Genomic DNA, 18,623 nt, shown 5'->3' with positions numbered 1-18,623 from the left:
GTGTGTGTGTGTGTGTGTGTGTGTGAGAGAGAGTGTGAGTGAGCTGTGTGTGTGTGTGTGTGTGTGTGAGAGTGTGAGTGTGAGTGAGCTGTGTGTGTGTGTGTGTGTGTGAGAGTGTGAGTGAGCTGTGTGTGTGTGTGTGTGTGAGAGAGAGTGTGAGTGAGCTGTGCGTGTGTGTGTGTGTGAGAGAGAGTGTGAGTGAGCTGTGTGTGTGTGTGTGTGTGTGTGTGTGTGAGAGTGTGAGTGAGCTGTGTGTGTGTGTGTATGTGCGAGAGTGTGAGTGAGCTGTGTGAGAGCTCTGTGTGTGTGTGTGTGTGTATGTGTGAGAGTGTGAGTGAGCTGTGTGTGTGTGTATGTGTGAGAGTGTGAGTGAGCTCTGTGTGTGTGAGAGAGTGTGAGCTGTGTGTGTGTGTGTGTGTGTGTGTGTATGTGTGAGAGTGAGTGAGCTGTGTGTGTGTGTGTGTGTGTGAGAGAGTGAGTGAGCTGTGTGTGTGTGTGTGTGTGAGAGAGTGTGAGTATGTGTGAGAGTGTGAGTGAGCTGTGTGTGTGTGAGTGTGAGTGAGCTGTGTGTGTGTGTGTGTGTGAGAGAGAGTGTGAGTGAGCTGTGTGTGTGTGTGTGTGTGTGTGAGAGTGTGAGTGAGCTGTGTGTATGTGTGAGAGTGTGAGTGAGCTGTGTGTGTGTGTGTGTGTGTGTGTGAGAGTGTGAGTGAGCTGTGTGTGTGTGTGAGAGTGTGAGTGAGCTGTGTGTGTGTGTGTGTGTATGTGTGAGAGTGTGAGTGAGCTGTGTGTGTGTGTGTGTGAGAGTGTGAGTGAGCTCTGTGTGTGTGTATGTGTGAGAGTGTGAGTGAGCTGTGTGTGTGTGTGTGTGTGTGTGTGTGTGTGTGTGTGTGTGTGGGGCGGAGGGGTGGAGACGCAGGGTGGGGTCACACAGAGGCGGAGGAGAGAAGCAGAGAGAGAGACTCTGAGCCCAGCCCGAACACGGCACAAACACAGCTGCTGAAACGACGCCGCGCACAAAGCAAAGCGGATTTTTTTTTGTTGTTTTTTTTTTTTCCTCCTCACACGTATATCAGGGCCGACATGATCAACGAGCCTCTCTGACTCTCAGAGCCGACTGTCGCTTCTTTTTTCCCCCCTTTTTCCTTTTCCGAAAGCTGGAGCTTAAAAAAACTTGTTATTGAGATCCAGCACCCCGCCCGCTGCACTCCACCCCTCTGTACCGCTGCACCCCAGCCCAGCTACCGAGATGCACACGGAGGCTCGCAATAACAAAGTAAGTCCTTTATTTTCAGTGTCGCTGACTTGCTCCTAGCCCTCAGTCCTAGCTCTGAGTCTTCCTGCAGCAGTCAGGGTTTAATCTACTTCCCCAGTGCAACTAACTGAGCAGCCATACTGGACAAAACCAGCATTATTCAGGTGACAGGAAGATTAGCTTAGCTAACGTTTCCTCTCCTCTCTCTCTCTCTACCTGCCTCCTAGCTAGCTTTCACTGTTAAGCTCTTCTTCACTTAGCCTCCTTCCTGAGTAACCATGGAGCTCATTTCGGTAAAGCCGGTGTAGTATAGCGTCAAGACCAGTTTTTTTCCTCCTTCCCCTCTCCCTCTGTTTCTGTCTTTCTCTCTGTGTGTGTCTGTTTCTCTCTGATATCCGTGTCCGTCCCTCGTCCTGGTCGGTGCAGGTTGAAAGTGGTGAAATGTGAGGCAGGAAGGAAACACTGTAAGCAAATGCAGCTCGCTCGCGAGACACCATCTTAGTTTCTTAAAGAGACAGGAACCTGTAAGTGGAGAGCGGAAATATAGTCATGCTCATCTCAGTACAAGTGTGTGGGTTGAAACATTTCACTTTGCTTTTTTTTTTCCCCCACACTCATTTATATCTTTGCACTACTACTCTATATTTAAACCTGAGCACGTTTCCTGTAAATGTCCTCATTTACACAAGACATCTGTGTCAAATGTCTACTCTTAGGTTCCACATTAAAGGAAAATCCACCCTGAAACACATTAAATATATTTCTATTGAAATATTTCTGAAGACTTTAAAAAGTCTGGTGCTGACTTGATGGCTGGTGGTGGTATATTTGTTATTTCTGTGAGAAGACAGAGGTTGTGTGTCGCTCTGACGTCACTGCGAGGGGGTTTTGGTATTGTTATTGCTGGTCGGTGGCTTAGTGGTTAGCACTGTTGCCTCGCACCTCTGGGGTTGGGGGTTCGATTCCTGCCTCCGCTCTGTTTGCATGTGCTTCAGGGGTTTCCTCCTGGTACTCTGGTTTCCTCCCCCAGTCCAAAGACATGCATTGTAGGCTGATTGGCGTTTCCAAATTGTCCGTAGTGTGTGCGTGTGTGTGTGATTGTGCCCTGCGATGGGTCCAGGGTGTCCCCTGGCTTGTGCCCCGAGTCCAGGATAGACTCCAGGCTCTCTGACCCTGTGTACGATAAGCGCTACAGAGGATGGATGGCTTGGGACGATTGACGATAGCGTCAGGAATCAGTGATAGATTCCAGCTATTGCGATGGAACCAATGTAAATATGTGCATCCTTGATAAGCGTTGTGACTCTAAAATAAAAATAAACTTTGTTGTGTTGTGTTGTAAACACCTGTAGTGTGTTTCCTTTTCACCTATTTTGTATATTACGTGAACCTTAACATCCTGCTGTCTGACTTCGGAGCAGAGCAGCAAAACATCTTCCCTCGAACGTGCTGCTGAACCGATAAAAGCCGTGAACGTTTTCGCTTACAAAACGTGAACAGAGGTTTAAATTAAGAACAAAAAGTGTTCTTTATCAGGGTGACTTCGCTATACAATAATTCAGTAAGTATCTCTTATGCTGCTGTTCAACACAGAAAACATGCATGCATAGTTTATATAGTTTTTATTGAAATTTTATAATAAACTTAGTTACAGCTAATAGCTCCTTATGTTTATTTACAGTCCCGCCTTCAGGTTTGCAAGCATTCCTGTCCTTGTTTAACGAGTAATTAAGCGCAAAAACAAACAAACAAAAAAATCCCCTGACTAAATTAGTTTCTGTTTTTTTTTGCTGTAATGACATAACTTGCACACGTTACTTGTTACGTATATCTGGCCACGCCCCCTTCTTATCCCCATCAAAGCCACTGGTGATATTATCGTCAATCAGCGAGAGTTAGGTGGCACGACAGGATGGTGGCATTTTACACATGATCTTAAAAGCCTAATTGTTAGTGCAGGTACAATTGTAGAAAAAAAAATCAACAATCTCGAACATAAGGGATAACGCTAAAATTCTGCTGTTGGCACCGGGGGGAAAAAAGAGCAAGAGCTTCTTTTCAAATTCACCCATTTCCAATGTCATATTTATTAGAAATCCAGCATAGAAGTCGTGGCGATGATGGTGCAAATTCTGTCCCAGAATGCAATGCAGCTATATGACGCTGCGTTTCAGCTCAGCTAGTTACAACCTAAGAAATGACGAGCGTCATGCCGTTGACGATGTTATTAACATGAAAGCTGAGGCTTTGGAATCTATTAAAGCAGATTGTACACACGGAGAGCGCCGCTATCAGCAGGTGGCATTGTGGGTAATGTAGGAAATAGACTGACATGTCGATGAAAGAAGTTTAAACAAACAAAACAAAACAAAAGTCAACTTAAAATTGCATTATATAAATAAACCTGGGATGGATTTGAAGCTCACGTTAATGTGAAAGATGAATATGCGAGTCGTTCAGTGTGGAATTTTTGTTTAAGTCACGACTGCGGTTGTAGGGGTCTGAATGGACATCACGTACATAACTAGTACTTTGCCGGTAATCGGATGTAGTGCGATTGTAACCTGCGTTATTATCTCCTGACAAAAGGCTACCAGCAGACTTGTACCTTTACCCACCTACAGTGTATTGTGTAGATCAGGGTAGTGCACCCTGACAACCAAACGTTTGTTTGTTTTTGTTGCTGTACTATGCGAGACACCCTTAGAAATAGATTCTTCAAGGGGTGGAATCAGTGAGCACACACACACAAACACACACACAGGAGTGGATATGCTGCAGAAGGGTTTGACACTGGTGGAGTCAGTGAGGTGAACACATCAACGTGTTGCTATTGGAGGAAGAGCGAATGTTCCAGCTTGGGTGTGCCAAACATCTGGTAATCATTAACAGCCCTGGACAAACTTTGGCCAAACTGGTTAAACACTGTGCGCCCATCCACCCGTCCCAACCCTAGGGTGTAGCTGAAGAAGCGTTGTATTGAGAGAGCATCACAGGTCGAAGTGTCTAGTTGTGAAGGGAGTGTCTGTTTTAGGCATCAAGACAGTTAGGGTCTGCCTCTGTACTAGAGAGAACAGTTATTTTTAGGAGCTGGGTGTCTATAACATGCTATCTCTGGGTGTGACCGAGGTTGTGTTTTTCTTTAACGAAGCACCGCTCATCCACGCACTGCAGTTCACTCCGTCTTCGGTGTAGTTCACAGTCTGATGATTCTGTCTTTTCTGAAATGAACTGTGTGAGTAGTGACATTATTTAGAGGGACTTTCAGGGGGTCTGTGGGAAGTTTTATTTGGGAGGCCTACAGGTTTCAGATCCTACACCTTAAACAGTATTTTCACCATGTCTGAATGTCAGCGCTGACTCTTATTATCTAAAAGTCATAAAAGTTAAAAGGGTTTCACACATAGCTGAGTGTGAAGCCTTCTTTCTTTCATGCAAAGTGCAGCCTGGGATCAGATTTTACACCCACTAGTTACTGTTCACTCTATAAGACCACATTTGCTCAAATTTGCACCAGATTAGAACAGGTGCAAGGTTGATGGTCATAATGAAAATGGGGAAATCAGTCAGTGTAATGAAACCCCGTTATCAAGGTCACATGTCACAGGTAGGGAGATGAAGCTTTGTTGTCGAAGCTCTGATCTCCTGCAGACCTGAGAAAACCTCAAAGAAATGCAAATTCCAAGGAAACCTTGAATCACAAGGGTGTACGGTATAATCGTTATTGCCTGTTGTCATGATATCATATAATATCCTAATCACGAGATTGGAGGGCCGTTGTAATGCATAACAAATACATCTGAGATTATCACTGAGCGTTGAATTAGTGGCCTGATGTGTAACATCTGTTCCCACGGAGTGCTGCAATTCCAGCTGTAATTCAAATGACAGCTTTATATTAGTACGCTCGTTCTATTACGTTATTGTTTCTATAGTAACAGCTCATTAACAGGAAGAGAATAACGAACAGATTTTAAAAAAGTGTCATTATTTAACAAAGAAAAATGTAGAATTTTTTGAACTGCTGAATTAATCTGTAAGGAGACGTTTATTCAACGCTTATGGAAGGAGTCTCCAGTGTTATGGCTTTGTAACAATGAACTGCTTTTTTTTTTTTCCTCTCAAATTAACTGCGTTTTGTCATATTAACTTCAAAAGAGAGAGAAAAAAGAGAAGTACATGAGGGAACGACTGTCCATGGCTGCCAGTGGTTCTCAGATTTTTGTATTCAGGGACCCAGTTAACTGTAACACAAATTCCACAGGCCAATTCAGTATGAATTTTATTCATGAACATTTATTTCAAATTTTCAAATAATATTTTTTTCAGAGCCATAACGCTTTCTAATCCTGAACAGTGTCCCTTGATAGAATACATCAGGTCTGAGTTGACTTTGGTGCTTGGGCACCTATGTATAATAATGTTGATAATGTGGGTTTCCATTAGTGTAAAAAAAAAAAAAATTATATATACACACACACACACACACACACACACATACATATATATATAAATAAATAAATAAATAGTCCCCCCTCCAAACCAGCTATGCTTGAAGGACCCCTGACACAATGTATTATTCAATAATAAGTTAAAAAAATTGTAACCGTTAACCAAATGCTGTAGTATAAGAGGAATAAAACACTTCTGGATGTGCTGTTTTGGGTCGTAACCTCTCTGTCGTCTCTCTAACCGCACACTGAGATGGGGCTACTTATTGATCACACGTGAATACCACAAAACATTAAAAAAAAAAAAAAAAACTTAGATAATCAAAGCCTTTTTTCTTGGAAATAGCTTATACGGTACTGTAGAAATGGTGGATACAGTATTCCTGAGTATTCCTTATATAGTACATAATAGAAATTCAGTTTCATTTTTCCTCGGAACTGTGCAGCCCTCAGGGCCATCCCCAGGTACACAAGACTACACATGTAGCATGTTGATATTGAGGTGAAAGCCTTCCTCAGTGCTTGGCTGGTGCAGTTCTGGGGTAAATGTCTGGTATCAGTCACTCGAGGTCTGAACGCAAGGAGCGTTTACACGGACAGCGAAAATCAGGATTGTTTTTCTTGTTGTGGGAAAACGTCATTGTGAAGATACGCAACCGTGCTAACAGTTAAGAGATGAAGACTCCACTGTTTGAGTCATACATGCGTTTCCCGTGTGTGCGATTGTATTCAGGAGTATACATCAGGGTGGAGGAAGGAGTTCAAGGGGCTTCGATGTGATGTGTGTATGTTTTCCCCCTCCTCTTCCCTGGTAGTGGAGTGTGCGGGGCCGGGGCTTACGTGAGCAGAGGCCGTATAGAAACCGGTGTGTATTTGTGTGTATTAGGGTTCGAGGATATTGTCCATGTCTCCCCAGATCCGAGGCGATGTGACAGAATGATCCCCCACCACTGCGGCACAATCATTAACCAGGGAAAGAATCTCGTCCCCATAGCAACCCCTGCAATTCTGCCAAACTGGCTGCAATGGAAAAAAAAAAAAAAAAAAAGGGAGCGGAGGGGGTGGGGTGTTCAGGGGTGGAGAGGGTGTGTCTATGCGTGTGTGTGTGTGTGTGTGTGTGTGTGCATGAAAGTGGAAGTGGGGGAGGCTATTGATGTTGAATGCAGTAAGAGGCTCAGTTTGGGAGGCCAATGGCAGTGGGTAATGTAGAAATATGTGTGTGTGTGTGTGTGTGTGTGTGTGTGTGTGTGTGTGTGTGTATGTGTGAATGTAAGTTATAGTCAAAAATGACATGAGTCACAGCATCAGTGTGTCTCTGCTTCACTGCTGATGTTATTCTGTGGAAGTAAGGCAGACCAAGTACTCAGGTATGCGCTCTGGGAATAAACAGTCTGTGGCCCTGCGCTGACATCACTAGTTCCCTCTCTCTCTCTCTCTTTCTCTCTCTCTCTCTCTCTTACCCTTGCTCTCTCGCTCCCTCGCCCGCTCACTCGCTCTTCCTGTCTGGGGTGTTGATCTGCCTCAAAGATCCCCGAAGGGCTTGTGAAAAAGAAACTGATAACTAGAGTCTCGACGACATCCAGAAGGTTCTTCATTCTGTAAAATGTATGTTTTTGCTGAAGCATCATGTCTTTATGCCTTTGTATCATTTCTACTTTTTTTTTAAATTTACGCTCAATACTACTAGCAAGCTTTACAAATCAAGCGTGATACGTGCGCGCGCCTCCGTGTGTGTGTGCGTGTGTGTGTTTGAGGGAGGGGAGGCCTGTGGGAAGTAGCAGCAGGCCTTTGCGTCAGCAGGGTGTGGTGAGATAAGAGCTCGCTGTCTCTGCCTCTGCTGTGCTGTGGCGACTCTGCCAACCATTTGGGAGACACTCCTAGGGGTGTGTGTGGTGTGTGTGTGTGTGTGTGTGTGTGTATTTATGTTAGCCTTTGTGTCTGTTAAACTCTTGAATCCCAGCTGTCATCTTGGGAACTGTTAAGCTCCGACCCATGCTAGAGTGTTGACGTAATTTTACTGCAGAAGTGACAAGCTAAAATACACTACTGCCATTCAGCGTGGCAGTGTGCGCCTTCTCTGTTTTGTCTGATCATGTGACCGTGCGTAAATATGACTCTTTAGACCTCAGTGACCTTGTATGGTTTATGTCAGGGTCCATTTTTGTGACTTCTTTAGTTCGAAATGTTCTGTCGCTGTCAGAGCACACGCATTAACTCACCTATCGGGTCACGTGTCTTTCTTTACAAACTTTTTCCTCCATCTCAGGGTTTGTAAGTAGAGGTCACGGCTCTATCTCACGCTCTGCTACAGAGGAAGGGTGGAGTGTCTGAGAGGACGTTTTGCCTCGGTGGTGTATTCGCACATGCCGTGTGGAAGAAGAGGATAAGAGAGACCTCAGTAGTGTACCACAGACATTCGGTGAAGTTGAAATATCTCAACTGGTCAGAGAGAAGTCACAGAGAAGTCAGAGAGAAGTCACAGAGAAGTGAAAGTGTACAGATGGCGAACCGCTGCATTATATTAAAGGATAGCACTGTGGGAATGTAACAATAACAAGCATTATACACTTTGGACATTTTATATGGCAGGATTAGACACTAAAACCACAGGCTTTAAAGCTAAGCTGAAATCAAAACGAGCCTTTTTTTTAACTTTGTTAGTCCGTATCTCTGGTACGAGAGCACGATACTGAAGAAAAATGCGATATGCGGTACGATAAGTGTGTAAAGTCAATTTAAATTATATTTATATATATCTATATATTTAAAAACTGAAAATGACATAACCAACATACATGTTTCATGTTCTTTTGAGGGAAAGAAAGCATTCTCGGACTTTTCGTAACTTTTTGAAGTATTAAAAATCATTCGGTTATTGCAAGCCCTTGAGATATGCATATCTCGATATTTACATCTGCAATATTTCGCTAATTTGTGCAGTGAAATATTGTGCAGCCCAAATCTCTGGTCATATTACAAACAGGTATCACTGGGTATCAATCACCTAATAGATGATCACTCTTGTTTTTCCGTAGTCCTCCATTGAAAAGCGATGACTTTTTGCCTGTCTCTAAACGTCACCTGACTTTTGACTATAGCCCTACTTGGACTGGATTAGAAGAAATCCAAAATAACCCGAGATAATATGTATCCGTATTTCATGTAGTGTTTAATAGAAATCATATCCGATAGAAACCAGTATACAAGTTTTTTTATTGACAAACAGACAAGTATAAATGATCAAATTAATGAACCAATTTAAAGTTAACTGATTCAATGACCAGAACTGATAACCTACAAAAAGACAGGAAAGCGAGCATTTCCACTATTTCAGGTTTAACAGAGTAGGAAAGGGTGCAATAGTATTACCAGCTGTACGGTCAGGAACTGCTTGGTGGCAGCGGCAATCATGAAAACTCAGCTGGATGGTGGATTTCTAGGTGATTCTGCAGTAATAACTCTTTGTTAAGGTCTCCCTTTTTTTTTTGCCAAACACCGAAAGAGCCGTTTTGACCATTTTTGGCTGAATTACAGTATTTTGGTGGCATCGCTAATAAATATAGTTAACCAGTGTTAACAGTGTACGTGTCTAATGGCAGCTAAGTCAGATATACATTATATAATATAGATTTTATTTCATATTAATAAACTCAAAACGTTCTCCTTTGATCGTGACGGAAAGCGCGGGCGCCCTGCGAGTCCTGTGAACCCAGAGAGCATGTGAGATGGGGGAAGGGAGCAGGACTTCCAGGCGGTGTTGGTTAATACTGAAGAGTCAAAAACGTATGCCCAAACCAGTCCAGATTCAGATATCGGTTGGCTCATTTCACATATTATTTTGAGTGATAACTCGCACTGACGTACTCTGATGTTAAATCGAGCAACTCCTTTGCAAAATGTGTAAATGGTTGGCGGGTCTGGCAATATTACATATAATAAAATTGGAGCAAACGTCACTGGATATCGTGGCAGTGTACTATCGTGTAGAGATGATTAAAATCGTTATATCGGACAAGCCTAATGGCATCCCAGTATGCCTACATTCTGTTTAGCACACCCCGAAGAAGGAGAAGGACACGTTGAGTAAAACATCACAAGATGCCCATAAAGGGAGAAACATCGGAAAACACACATGAGAATCCGAAGGAGGGCTTGTACCTTTAAGGGAGTAATGCAGAAATCCAGAGGGAGAGTCCTTGGTCTATAGCCTTCCTTTCTCTTCTCTCTCTCTCTCTCTCTCTCTCTCTCTCTCTCTCTCTCTCTCTCTCTGTGTGTGTGTGTGTGTTACTACTGCCTATGTATCACCCTCTCTTTCTCCCTCCCTCTCTCTCACACACACACCCCACACAGCTGTGACCTTACATGTGTATCCTCTCTCTCTCCCCCACTCTTTCCTCGTTCCCTTGGACGGCCACGTTGTCTCCACAGAGGGACACAGTGACAGCACTGACCGGTACAAAGAACAAGATGTGCCCCAGGGCCCAGCAAACTGCATTAAACTTACACTGCCCTGACATACGTATGCATACACACACACACACACACACATGCACACACACACACACACATACATATGCAAAACCCCCTTAACACGTCCACCATTTTTTTAAATCCTAATCTTAGACATAAAAGAGCACAATCCTGCAAGGACAGTTGCTCAACATTGCTTAAACTACTTCCCTTTTAGCCAGTAGTCTCGGTGCACCTTATTAGGCTGTGTACATTGTTGGAGAAGCAGCACTGGAGAAGGCAATGACAAAAATAAGTTTACTTGTCAGTCAGTGGCATCACGGAGGTCAGTTCACATTTTGGTCACGAGCTGCAAAAGGGCTACATCAGTTGTGTTTACATGCAAAGATTTTAGCCAAGCCGATTATGAATTACGAAGCAGCTTACGAATATCCTAAACTTTACACAATCTTCATTTATGCGCATGCTACACGTAATCCGATCCAAAGTCATGCGCATGCGTGGAGCGAGGTTTAGTGTTAACGCCATAAGAACACATCAAGCGCGTGAGTCCGTGCTCGTGCTGTTAAAGAGTTTTAAATTATTTCCATCTAAAAAAAAAAAAAAAAAAAAACCCACATCAGAGTATGATTTTCAAACAGGCACTGAGAAGAAGAGTTGGTGACCGTGGATAAGTTGCTCAGAACTTCATATCTGTCCAACGTTCAGGATCAAGGACGCTCGGCTTGTTGAAAGTAACATGAAATTCACACATAATCTATAGGTGTAACAGATATATGATGTTGTTTTTTTTTTTACTATGTGCAAGTGTATCCTCACTGGATTTCTGGTGAATATTAAACGGTGAACTTTACTGAGGTTAATTCCAATCTGGCTTTTTCTTCAAAAATGTTAGTTTGATGCCCATCTCATCGCCCGTCCAACCTTAAATAGATAAAATCTGTAACATGTGCTGTGCTTTCTTACGGGACTGTTTTATTGCATTGTGACTCAAACACACATGCGCAGATATGTTCTATCCTCAATAATTCTCAGTCATCTGTTGTCTGTTTAATGGATTATTAAAATGGTGACCCATCTCATTCAATTGCATAGAAATTTCATTCGGATTGGCCTTAGTTTACTCTCTTCCCACTGAGGTGTTTAACCTTGTTTTTTTTATTCCAATTGAGCTTTGAATTTGATGATTAATGGATTATTAGGCTGCATGTAAACATAGCCAGTGGTAACGTTCTGCAAAATTTCCCTTTCTCCTAACCTCCCTAGACCCAAAAGTGGATCCTTATGCATTAGCTGGCTTTCCTAGCTCATGTGCGACTATGCGATTGAGTTTAGCCAAAATCCAAGAATAATGGTGAAAGCATTCTCACCAAGAGTTTCCATGAGTCTCCGTTTCCAAAGCCTAATCCTAATGTTAATGAAAACTGTATACGGGAACTCTCAAACAGCTGCACGGGTTTATTGAAAGCATTATATCTACATGCTTTATAGGTGCCTCCATGACAGATTGAATAGAATTATATGGTTTGTGAGTGAGTATTAGACAGAAACTCATATTTCAAATGCAGTGAGTCTGCTGTATGTTTGCAGTGCTTGTCAGTGTACTATGGGCTTCCTTGTCCACAGTATCTCTATAGCACTCCCACCCCTTTTTCCACTGGCATTGATTGTAGGGAGGTTGAATTGTTGACCCCAAACCAGTCCCACCCCTTGTGTCAAAGCTGTCACTCACAGTCCCTCTCTCTCTCTCTCTCTCTCTGTCTCTCTCATGGTCGCAATCCCACTCAACCCCACCCACCTTCCAGATGGTGGTGCATGTAACGGGCAACTCTTGCTCTCTGCAATTTAAGCCGACTTTTGGCTTGGATTCTCATTTGGAATATGGAAACCAGGTATAGGGGGAGGTTAAATGCCTGCTCTTTTTCCTGCTCTGCAAAACTGCCCCACAGAACCCAGCCCATCGCACTCCCCCAGAGTGGTGGTAAGGGGGTGGGTTGACTCAGGCCCCATGCCAGGGTGAAGCACACTCTCCAGCTCGGGTTACTCGATTGTGCAATGTGTTGCTTTGAACGCGCACAAAGTCAGTGCCCTTAGAAGTTGACGCCCTTGTCCTCACGTGGTGATTTTAGCCACTTTTGTTTTTGTTCATGAACTTTTCTTTAGTCCATGGACTAGAACAACTTTACAAACAAAAGTACAATCATCAGCCTCTGCTGATTGTTGGTTTGCTTTTCAAGATTGAAGTTCTTGTAGGAAAGGAGCAGTCACGGAACATTTTGGCCTCAGGATCCTCTCAGAAAGTTTCAACACTTCTTTGGTACTGTGGTGGCCAGATATTGCCCAATTGTCTCAGGTTGGGCACCAGGAATGACTTGAAAAGCAACATACCTCTAACCAAATACAAACAACATCTGCCTAAAGTCAGGTTTTGATAATCGAGAAGGTATGTCGTCCTTAAGTACAACTTCTCTTTGTTCTTTTGGCAGATGCTTTTATCCACAGTGACATATACATGAGGCAGAATACAATCCAAACCTAGAGTTAAACAGCTGAGAGATAAAGGTCTTGCTCAAGGGCACAGCTGTGGCTCTCTGGCTGTCCATGGATTTGAAATTACAGTCTTTCGACCACCACTTAACCACTGACTTACCACTGCCCCAAAGTGGAGGCTGGGTTTACAGTCAGTTAAGTCAGTTTTTATGATGAATGAGGCTTATTAGATAGATTCCCCTCTCTAGTTGTCTGTGTCAAGGGCATGTCTTCCTTTTTGGAATTTGTGGGATGCAAAGTTCGGTAGTATTGATATACAAATGTCTTCAGTATATAGAACTCAACACCAACCAAGTGGTATGGCATGGTATGATAACAAATTCATTATCCCACATTTTGTTCGTTTTTCTATTGCCAATGGCCGTGGTACCCAGGGTACCAAGGATACCATATGGGGGAGCCTTGACCAAAATTGGTGCAATTTTTGGTCAAGCCCAATCTCCATATCAGCCAGATCACCATTTTGTGTACACCATAGCTACCCAGAATTGCTTTTCTGATGTGTAGTAAAGGCAGTGTCTAAAGCGACTTATTCCCATCGAGTATAATCGAAAACATGAAAAATTCTGTTTGGTAGGTTGGTAAAGGTGCAAGACCTGGTCTTCCAGAAGGTCCAAAAAAATCATTCTGAATGTTTGTTGGAGATGGGGAGCCAAATGGTGCTGTGAAAAAATAAAGAAACTAGAACAACATTTATTCATTCATCTTCAGTAACATAGATCTGAAGCCTATCCTGGGAACACTGGGTGCAAGGTGGGAGAATTCAGTCCAGATGGGATGCCAGTCCAGCACACGGCACCATGCCCACACACATTCACACACTCGTTTATACCTACCTAGGGGCAAATCACTGTAGTCAGTCTGCCTGCCTGCATGGTTTTGGACAGTGTGAGGAAACCCACATGAAAACGGGGAGAACATGCGAAACTCCATGCATGCAGCCCAAAAATTCAGAATCATAACAAGGTTCTACAACATATAGGGACAACTGAGGATGTTTCCTTTAATGGGTACAACTCTGCAATGAAAAACACAGAAAAACCCAGGTACTCAGCCTGGTAGAGTACAGTTTTGTTCCATACTGTGCTCTTCCTCATTGCCAACATTGTGTAAAAATGCACTTATGCACCAGCAGATAAAAGTTTTGAGATACCATTTCCAAATGTTTCGAGTACTGTTTGATTTTCCTTCGGAGGGGAAGGAGGCAGTGCTGTCAGGTGCTCTGGGTGGGACTGGATTGAAATGTTTGAGAGTGGTGTCCAGGAAACTCTACAAACTTCTGGGAGGTCCTAGAGCACTTCCATGAGGAACGCCCGGAAAAACTGACTGATTGTTTGGACTGAGAAAGAAAGTATTCATTTATTAAAATCATTTTTATGGGTCCTCAGTCTTCTGTCATGCAGCTGAGTATACATGATACTCCTTAACATTCTTATTTGCTGCAGTAACATTTAGCATAAATAACAGCATGCAAGAATTTCAGTGCTGCTGACAGCCCTGTTAATACATGACAGATTTTACTTTTAGTTTCTGTGTTTTGGGGCATGGAGTATGCAGTTCTTGTTATGACATGGTGTATATTCTTTAGAAACTTAATTGCAGTCATTATTGGCTCTTGTATTCGGTTTAGGTATCGGCAAAGTATCAACTGAATGACAAATCAATAAGTTTTATGTAATTAGACATTATATTGCAGTGAAAGTAATGGAAGTCATTTGTAATAGTTGCTTTGTGTGTGTGATGTGAATCTAATATTCTGTTAATATGTGGAACTTTGTCAGATTACTATAGGTATCAGCGACCAAACAGCAAAAGGGCGTTGTCCTTCCTTCGTTGTTGATCGTACTTTTTCCTATATGATGCATGTATCAGAGATCTGAACATCGGCCAATACCGAATACAGAACACATATCGTCACACATGGTCAGAGCGGATTCTCTGCAAGCTTCCGTTAATACGTCTGTGTGAAACACTGCAGGTGTGATGGCAGCATGATTTAAGACGCTGTTTGCATGTATGGCATAAAATATCCTGGAAAAACATGACGCTTCGTATTTTCTGGTCCATATTTTGGCTCAATACTGTTATCGGATCGGTCCATCCCTTTCCAGATCGCTTGATAAATAACAGTGTGTCACTGCAAGGTTTCAAGTATTGATTTGTGCTTTTAGACCTGTTTTAAGACGTTACTAAAGAACTGCTGAAGATCTGTACTTGGTGACATTATGTGCGTATTGATTTTTCCCTGCTCACAATGTAGCATTAAAAAAACAGTGATAGGTGATTTAATTATCCAGAAGATAGAAAAGCAAGGATATCCACCATTTCAGGTTTAAGGGGAGTTAGAGGAAGGTGTAATAATATTACTAGTCGGGAGCCGCTTGCCGGCAGCGGCGATCACGAAAGAACGCAGCGGGATGGTGGATTTTTAGGTTGTTCCATATAGTACATTTTCAATATATAGTTCTTTTACAGATCAGTTGTCTAATGTCCACATGGCTGACATTTTCACTGCTGTCCTGCTGCTCGAAGTGTTTTAACGCGTCTGAGCGCTGACCGACGTAAGGGAGCGCAAAAAAGCGGTGTATATAATCACTTTCTAATTATCACCATTAACATTATTTGCTGTCATTTACTTATACATTCACATTATTTGTAAAGTGTGAGATTTGACACTTTGTTGTAGACATGTTTAATGGTCAAAATCTTCGTCCTTTTTTTTTCCTCTTTCAGCTGAAATATTTCAGTGGCATCCCTAATAAATAGAGTACTACAGTAAGTAATGTTACGTAACTAACTAAAACATACGTTGATAGATTTTACTGCACATTAATGAACTAAAAACATTCGAGCGTGTGAGATGAGGAGAAGGGGGCGGGGCTTCCAGGCAGTGTCAGTTAATATTGGCGCGTTCGAAACACTTGTACAAATCGTTGCAGATTCATATGAGCTCCTGTTTTATTGGAGAGAGAGAGAGAGAAAGCTACTCTTTTGATATATTTTTGAGTGATAACTCATGCTGTCGTACTCTGATGTTAAATTAGGAGCTTCTACGCAAAATGTGTGAAGTTTGTCAGACCTGGTCATATGACGTAGTAGAGTATAATCGGAGTATGGGATATCGTGGCGGTGTAATATCGTAGAGAAGCCTAGAGAATACAGGAATTGATGTGAAAGTCTGCATCCATACATGTTTGCATGTAGTTTATTCTGTGGGAAGGAATGAGAGAGGCCCAGAGGGTGGGTGTGGTAAGCACTGCTATCCCAGGCAGTCATTCGTACCCAGGCTGCTTTGGGGTAGGGGCTGATGGCCATGGGGGTGTGGGAGTTACAGAGTGAAGCCATGACCTAGATTGTGCTCTCTCTCTCTCTCTCTCTCTCTCTCTCTCTCTCTCTAATCCCTTTCATGGCCATTCTCCACACCAAGCCCCTCCCTGCTGTGTAACTTCCTGCTGGGGAGTAGAGTCACACCCACCCCACCCTTTTTTTATTCCTTAAATTACTCACTGTGCAAGTTCCCTGGGGAGCTTTAAAACACACACACACACAGGCTATTTCAATCACAGATACGCTCGCTCACTCAGGAATAGGTTGGTCTCAGGAGAAATAGACTTCTCATTCTCAAACTTTTACACTTCAGCACTAACAGAAGTACATACATCTTCCATGAGATGTTACATTTACAGCATGTGTGTTTACTGATATTAGGGCATGATTACTGAATTATCTCGTAATGGGTATAAGTGCATGTTTGTCACTGTGTGTGTGTGTGTGTGTATAAGATCAGGAAGAGGACCACATCTTGTGCAGCCACACCCTGGCTGATTGGTGACCACACCTCTGTGTGGAATCTGCTGCAGTCACATGGCCCCCAGCATCCGCCCCATATCTAAGCATTACCACATTGCTCTCTCTCTCTCTCTCTCTCTCTCTCTCTCTCTCTCTCTCTCCTCTAAAAGAACAGGGTGTGACTGTACTGAGCTGAGAGAGGGAGGCTACACAGGATCTCTCACTACTCCTCCCTGCTCCTGTTTTGCTTGCTGTCTTTCTTTCTTTCTCTCCGTCTTCTTTCACTCACTTCCCATCTCAAGGGCAAAATCTTCTCAAATGTTTTATTCTTTTATTAATCCGAAGTTCTAGATTTATCTTATAGAAGGTAACATTTCACATGTTTGTGTTCTCTTTTACAGCCATAGATCAACCTTTCAGCATCTTTTTGTTGTTTGATCTCATTTCTTATTGGTTTGTTTTGTTTTTATCAACACGATTAACTCGCCAATGTTTAGCTGATTTACGCCATTTCATTGCATTACCCCTGTTTAAGTGAGCGTTTTGGTATCTCCTCAGAATGTTTTGTGGTACCCCAGGCGTATTTGTATTTGTATTTGTGACTAGCATGTGGCTAAATGTGCTTTTACTTTTCAGTGCCAGTCGAATCCTGAAAAATCCAACGCCGCTACCTCAGAGTCCTCCGAGGAGATGCCATCCATACAGATCAAGCCTGAGCCAGAGGAGGTGGAGTGCACGGTGGTGAGTGGCCTTTTGTGTGTTTTCGTGTGTGTGTGTGTGTGTGTGTGTGTGTGTGTGTGTGTGTGTTGGGGGGGGTTGGGCAGTTGGGTAAGTGGGTGGAGATTGGATGGGGGCAAAAGAGGTGTGGTCAGGATGTCATTACAAATTAAGTGAACGTCTTTGGAGTTTTTTTTTTCTCTAGAATATAGCACAGCTAGAGTTCGTCCTTGAGGTTAAGCTTTTAAAGACATTTTAAAGGCAAATGACAGTACTACCTAATTCTTATCTTCCGCTGTCTGCAAAGCTACCCTATCTTTTAGTCGCGTTACATTACGAAGCATCTTAACGCACATAAAGGACATTTGTAATCAGTCAGATTTACCAAACAAGTAGTTGTGTTACTGTGTGAAAGATGGAGCATGTACATAGGGCAGGAATTACGCTGCCCCATGCACGGGGGAGGAGCAGTGGACAGGACAGTTAATAACTGGGTTGAGTTTTTTTTTTTTTAATTTTTTTTTTATGCAAAATTGTGCTAGTTTAAAAATACTCCATGCCAAGATCTTATTTATAGCAAATATTCCGAATGAAATTTAATCCATTTTCGCAAACAAAGGCAAAGTCTAAGTGGAGGCAGTGTGTCTGTGATGGACAGACACATTTCTATTGAGTAATACTGCAAAGATTGAGAGCCAGAAAGGGGGATTATGGTGTGGATAATATGTGCATCAGAAATGTGTGTGCACCATGGTGACCTTGTTTCCCATGCAAAGGCTGAGAAAAAGAACAAAACGATGATCTGTCTTTGTTTTCTAATGATTTTTTTGGGCTAGATTCAGGACTGTGTGGTTTCTGAGATGTAGTCAGGCTGGAAATTTTGTTGAAATCTGGCAACTCTGGTTAATGATAATAGCTCCAGAAGTGCTATTATCATTAACCCGGGTTGCCAGGTTTCTGAGCTGTTGTTGCGCTAGAAATTGTGTTGAAACCTGGCAACCCTGGTTAATGATAATAGCACTTCTGGAGGCACACCTGCTGTATCGAACACCGTCGTACATCTAAAACCGCTCAGAACGAGCTGCTAGACTGTACGCTGGATGACGGTATGTTGACGAGTCTTAATTTCACCTGATACTAGCCTATAGCATAAGTCAAATGTGACGTAATTGTCGTTATTAATGCCATCACGCTGCACCAAAATCTACGGTCACGAGCTGAAGTGTTTAGATACCAATATGAGGCTGCACAGAAATGGGCTGAATGATTAACAAAAGCACTTTTGTGTAACGTGCATGAGAGAGCACTTCGACTAGCATCCCAAGGCTATTTGGAGTTTTTTGTGAAAATATGAGCTATGACTGTCGCTCACAGACTGAATGCTATTCTGCCTA

The 18,623-nt window shown here is 42.8% G+C and overlaps 1 protein-coding gene across 4 annotated transcripts in view; it reads left to right on the top strand.

Moving 5' to 3' along the window:
- Window positions 1-919: 919 nt before the first annotated feature.
- Window positions 920-18,623, top strand: part of klf8 (Kruppel-like factor 8) — a 38,324-nt gene continuing 20,620 nt past the window's right edge. The window contains exons 1-2 of one of the 4 annotated variants that reach the window (XM_026938682.3): window positions 920-1,273; window positions 17,149-17,253. In XM_026938682.3, the coding sequence (XP_026794483.1) occupies window positions 1,247-1,273; window positions 17,149-17,253 (132 nt within the window). In that variant the 5' untranslated portion in view covers window positions 920-1,246. Of the gene's footprint in view, window positions 1,274-6,913; window positions 16,880-17,148; window positions 17,254-18,623 lie in introns of those variants that run through there. The other 3 variants (XM_026938681.3, XM_034311267.2, XM_026938683.3) reach the window with 3 other exon arrangements.

This window comes from Pangasianodon hypophthalmus, chromosome 15 (genome assembly GCF_027358585.1).
Source record: "Pangasianodon hypophthalmus isolate fPanHyp1 chromosome 15, fPanHyp1.pri, whole genome shotgun sequence".
Classification (NCBI taxonomy): domain Eukaryota; kingdom Metazoa; phylum Chordata; class Actinopteri; order Siluriformes; family Pangasiidae; genus Pangasianodon; species Pangasianodon hypophthalmus.
Note: the sequence above shows the minus strand (reverse complement) of the source record. Positions and strands in the feature narration are given on the sequence as shown.